The sequence below is a fragment of the Rhodamnia argentea genome, chromosome 1 (assembly GCF_020921035.1).
Source record: "Rhodamnia argentea isolate NSW1041297 chromosome 1, ASM2092103v1, whole genome shotgun sequence".
Taxonomy (NCBI): Eukaryota; Viridiplantae; Streptophyta; class Magnoliopsida; order Myrtales; family Myrtaceae; genus Rhodamnia; species Rhodamnia argentea.
In genome coordinates, this window is record NC_063150.1 from 21,812,167 (window position 1) to 21,817,202 (window position 5,036).

The window sequence follows — 5,036 nt, forward strand, 5'->3', positions numbered from 1 at the left end:
TAGAGACAACTTAGAGGACTCTTGTAAAATTCTTGCAAGCGAAGGGAAAATTTCGACCATAGAAAAAGGGAAATTTCAACGTCTCTTCTAGTTCCCCGATCGCATTACTGCTCTAGATCTATTCATCGCGAGGCTTACAGAGGTCACACGACCCCAGCATTGCCATGGTTGGGGTTTGGCGACCTCTTGGGCTCGCCGCGACTACCTATTGCGAGACTTGAGGCTCGTCATCCTCATCGCCAGAAGTGGTGATTAACGATTTCCTTCTAGCCTTCTCGACTAAATGTGGCCCCTCGGGATTGTTGACCGCTTTTGTAGAGAACTCGGCGACAAAATTGTTGAAATTGCCTCTCTTGGCCTCGCCTTGCCAAGAGGCGAGGCTGCCTTTAACAGCGACAAGGGACGTCTCGCCGTGGCCGACGAGGGTTGGGCGAGGGTCGCCAACCTCAAACAAAGGAGAAAAAAAAAAGAAATGAGAAAAAAAAGAGAGGAAGAATCAGAAAAAGAAATGATGAAAATGCTCTTGTGGGTCCTTCTTTCTTTGAACTAAACATAATACTTTAGACCCATATTTAAAATGATGTTTATTTTAAATTTTTATTTGAGAAAATGAGACTCCAGCTCTTTTTTGAATTTTTCCTTAGATCAACGACCTCGGCTCTCTCTCCTCTGCTCTGGGTTGGGCTGGACCGACCCAAATAATCTTTTGTTTCTCTCTATGTTCAGGCCTCGTTCGTCAGTAATCAAAACGTCGTCGCTGGGGGCGTCATCTTCTGTCAGTTGCCAGTTTAGTTCTGGCTTGAGAGAGAGCCAGAGAGACTGACGAGAGAGCTCTTCGATCTCGCTTCGCTCCGCCATGGTGATCTCCCTCCCTCCTTCTCTCTCTCTCTCTTCTGATGACTGCTCCAGTCGTTGAGCTTCTTCACTGAACCTCTCGCATTTCCTTTTTCCAGGATTATTTGAAGACGGCGATTCCTTCGCAGCTCATCTCGGAGAGAGGCTCCAATCTCGTCGTCATCAACCCTGGTACTCCCACCCCTCTCTTCAGCCGAATCGAATAGTAAGCGCCTCGCTCGACCCTAGCTTGAACGTGCTCGTTCCTTGCTTTCCAGGTTCTGCGAACATCAGAGTGGGCCTCGCTCAGCAGGACGCGCCTTTCGCCGCCCCTCATTGCATCGCCCGGTGCACCAGCCCGGTGCCCAAGCGAAACGTGCAAGATCAGGTCCGACCACGTTTCATGATTTCCTTTTTTACCGTTTGGTTTTTCGTGCGTGTCTGGTTTTGGCACTGCGGAATTGATGGTTTGTTGTTGCTTTGGAGTTTTTAGATGCTCAATTCTCAAGTTACGACGGCACAACACATGGAGCGAGAGAAGGCTTATGATATCGTGAGTTGACTTCTGTTGTTTGTTTTTAGTTGTGACGTGTGAAATGCCTCGAATGTTTTTGAATTTTTCTCAGAATTAACATGTGGATTAGTGTACCCCAGATAGCATCATTGTTGAAAATTCCGTTCTTGGATGAGGAGGTCACGAACAGCAGCTCTTTCCAGCGCAAGGTATGGAGATTCCGCTCTTGGTTGAGCTGCTCGATCGCTTCTGCTTGATCTTCAAAATGATATGGCAGATTAAGTCCCAACTTCATCTTCAAAGATTCCGTTCTTGGTTGAACGTCACTGTTTTCATGGTCCAATTATCTTTTTGTTCTCTCATTTGAGTTGGCCACTCGAAGGTTCAGTATTTTAAGGCAATTCTCTCAACTTGTTCTCTGTTTTCCTCATGAGGTATTCAAGATAATGAACTGTTTTGGTCTTTACGAGCACATCGTCCTCTCTTTGATGGTTAGTGAAGGACTTGAAAGATTTTTAATGCCTTTATCTTGTCAACTTAAAAATTTCTCCTCTTGTTCTGTGTAAATCTATACTGCATTGTCATCCAAGAGGAGACTGCAGAGTCATTGCATCCTTGGATCTAGTATATTCCTGAATTTTAGTACTGTAAGAGCTCAGTTCCTGCTCCCTGATAAATAAATAAAATTAAATCACCCAGCGCCGCACAGAAAAAATGGAAGTCTGCCCAAACTAGGATGTCTATGTGTCTATGTAAGGACGTGTATATGATTGTCCTTTGCTGCCTTTTTTGTGTATTGTTTGCATTCTTTAGTTTCTAATTTCTTCATGATATTTGTTATTGGAGTTCATTTGTGATTGTGTCAGGAAAAGTGAAAGAAAAACTGACTTACCTGTTATACAGATGGGACGTGTTGACGCTTATAATCCACAGAATGGTAGGAAAGATTCAGTGTTTTCTTGGACGGATGTGTATGAGAGGCAAAGTTCGACTCTGGTAACAGGTCTATATAATAACTATTTTTTTCTATTCATTGGCTAATGGTTTTTGTGAGTTAATTGGCTTCACTGTGGCTCAGACCTTTTACCTTTCTCTTCTTACTTATGTTATCTGCTTCTACTTATTGATATGTCATAGAATCAGAAACTGTGCTGTCAGATCATGGACGGCTTTGTCTGTGCAAAGAAAAATGGCAACATAGTCCTTATATTCCCTTGTCTAAGATTTGATGTAGTATAGGCTTCTGTTGATTGAATTGTCGTAACAATGTAAGATTTTTAGCTTTTATCTGGGGTGGAGCATGTCTCCAATATACTAGATGCCTAGGATAACGAGACTCTACCCCGAAAAAGTGATTGTCTCTATGTCATTTTGGAACTAAGTAGAGAAACTGTGAGGTAGATATAAACTAAAAATTCCATATGATTGTTTTGTCTCTAAGTTGGAGTATCGGGGGTGTTAAGTAACATACGTTGAGGAAGCTGTAGTCCAAAATGTAGATAGCTAGCAGGATGGTGCACTCTGTCAATGTTTGGAACTTCTGACCGTCAACCTTCAATTGTGTCTGAAGCTAATTTTGACGCAAATGCTTGTTCTGATTATTTCTCCGGTGAGCATACTATATAGTTCTGCCTCCTGTACAAAAGCGGCTGTAGCTGCTAATGTTTTTGAGTAGAAGTATCCAGCTTCAATGCTCCTAGCCTGTAGTGAGTCTACTAAAATTGTTCTGTTGGTTGTATCGGTGCCTTTGTTTGTCTAAGGATGTATGGAGTTGATAAGGTAATGGGTTGTCTTTCATTATTGTCTTGTTTATTCAAGGATATGTGGAGCTGGCTTTCAGCTAATAGCAAAGGTTTTGGCATTTTGTAAATAGTGAAGCTTGCTAAATGACCTAAAGAGTGAAAAGTGGAAGCAATCTTCCTCCCCAACCCCCCCCCTCCCCCCCCACCCACACACACAACTATGTGTCACCTGCATTTATTGTTGCGAAGCTATATGCATTGTCAAGGTTGTTTTTCATACACAAGTTGCATAATGCAGTATGATTATTTTTCATGCTGACATTGAATCTGCAGAAAGTCTTTAGTTTGTGCTTTTGTATATGACTTGCACCTCTGCTTTGCAGATAGCTCAGAGGATAAAGACTTGCCTAGTACTTCGTTGGGCCAACATGAGGGAGGGGATATGGACTTAGGTCAACGTAAATACAGACCGTTCATTTGTGGTGAGGAAGCTCTGAAAATATCACCCACAGAGCCTTACTGCTTCCGCCGTCCTATCCGAAGTGGTCATTTTAACATTTCGCAAGACTATCCTGTGCAGCAGGTGAGATACCCTAAATATTACTTGTTGAAAGAAGTTGCTGTCTGATTATTACTGAGTTCCACTCTTTCACTCCTTGGAGGTACACATTAAGTACATGCTTAGTTAGATTTGTTGGTATCTGTAGCCTCATCAGGAATCAATTCTAACCATCCAGCAAAACACCTGTAATATAAAGTATTGCATGCATTTGCTACGTGATACGATAGTTGTATGGATATGGTGAAGTGGAAAAAGAATGATATGGTAAGATCTTGCTCATCCCTATAATTTTTCTTCACAGGGGTATGAGGATTTGCATACTCTCCGGGACTGGATGTTGGTGGAGAAATTGCATATACCTCAATCTGAAAGGAATATGTATTCTGCCATTCTTGTAGTGCCAGAGACATTTGACAATCGCGGTACTTATTTGTTTTGCTTTCATTATGTTCAGTTGCTTATATCCACGAAGATTTTACTATTGGTTTTTCCGCTTATGCATTTCATATGATCTCTGTATTGTAAGTGGATGCATGAATATGTGGTCGAGTATAAATAGAGAATTGGTATTATGGTTTCTTCCCATGCTTTTTCTTCATTTTTTCTTGTGGTTCATTGGCTGATTTAACTTCGGTTTATCATTTTTTTTTCCCTAAGATTGACAAGTAGTATACCATTGCTGTAGCTGAAGATAACTCCAAAAAAGGACCTTTAAGATCTTCAATTGATGTAATGACAAACTTAAATTTGCTGAGATTAATGCTTTTTTGCGGATTTTGTTGCATCTTGTTGACAATCGTTTACCTCTTCTTAAGCTCTAATGCATGGAGCAGTAGTAAATTATAATGGTCCTTTTTGCTTCAGGAGTTTATACCGGGCGCAGTCTATGTGTGTCTGAAATAGAACTTTGGATATAAGGTTGAGTTGTATGTTTGATCTTATATCAACTTCTTCCCACCTTTTTTTTCAAGCACGATGGCGGTGTGTCAGATTCATATTGCAATATAGCATGTCTCTGAGAAAGCATAATATGGACTATCTGTCGAAGAGTTTTGGAGGATTGCTACCCCTGTTAAAATGATTCTCAATAAAAAGACCTCTTCAAAAGTCAATGAATAAGTTGTGAAGTAAATGCCTCATTTGCCTCTCCTATAAGCTAGTAACATATCCCTTTCCTTAATAATACTGCTGCAGGAATTGAATGGAATCCTTCAATCTCTTCTTCTGCTTGCTTTTGCTAACATGCATTCTTATCCCCAAGAGCAAAGAACCTGCGAGACCCCTCTATCACCTCCTCCATGAGGCTCTCACGGAACCCATGGTCGATCACCCGGAAGAAACCCCATTTTTCGAGTGGTTTCCTGATATTCCGCACTGTCTCATC

At 41.5% G+C, this 5,036-nt stretch overlaps 1 protein-coding gene across 1 annotated transcript; it reads left to right on the top strand.

Moving 5' to 3' along the window:
- The first annotated feature begins 283 nt into the window (after nucleotides 1-283).
- LOC125314689 (actin-related protein 9-like) lies at nucleotides 284-4,189 on the top strand. The gene is made up of 9 exons (XM_048277589.1): nucleotides 284-430; nucleotides 954-1,026; nucleotides 1,113-1,222; nucleotides 1,328-1,387; nucleotides 1,489-1,557; nucleotides 2,252-2,351; nucleotides 3,474-3,673; nucleotides 3,954-4,074; nucleotides 4,179-4,189. Exons 1-9 carry the CDS (start codon nucleotides 284-286, stop codon nucleotides 4,187-4,189), a joined length of 891 nt encoding a protein of 296 aa, XP_048133546.1.
- Nucleotides 4,190-5,036: the final 847 nt, after the last annotated feature.

What these genes read in the sequence shown, in the direction of transcription:
- LOC125314689 (XM_048277589.1), top strand. Translation starts at nt 284, where the DNA reads ATGTGGCCCCTCGGGATTGTTGACCGCTTTTGTAGAGAACTCGGCGAC. An exon ending in GCAGCTCTTTCCAGCGCAAG is followed by an intron (nt 1,558 to 2,251) that starts GTATGGAGATTC and finishes CCTGTTATACAG; the next exon opens with ATGGGACGTGTTGACGCTTA. An exon ending in AAGACTATCCTGTGCAGCAG is followed by an intron (nt 3,674 to 3,953) that starts GTGAGATACCCT and finishes TTTTCTTCACAG; the next exon opens with GGGTATGAGGATTTGCATAC.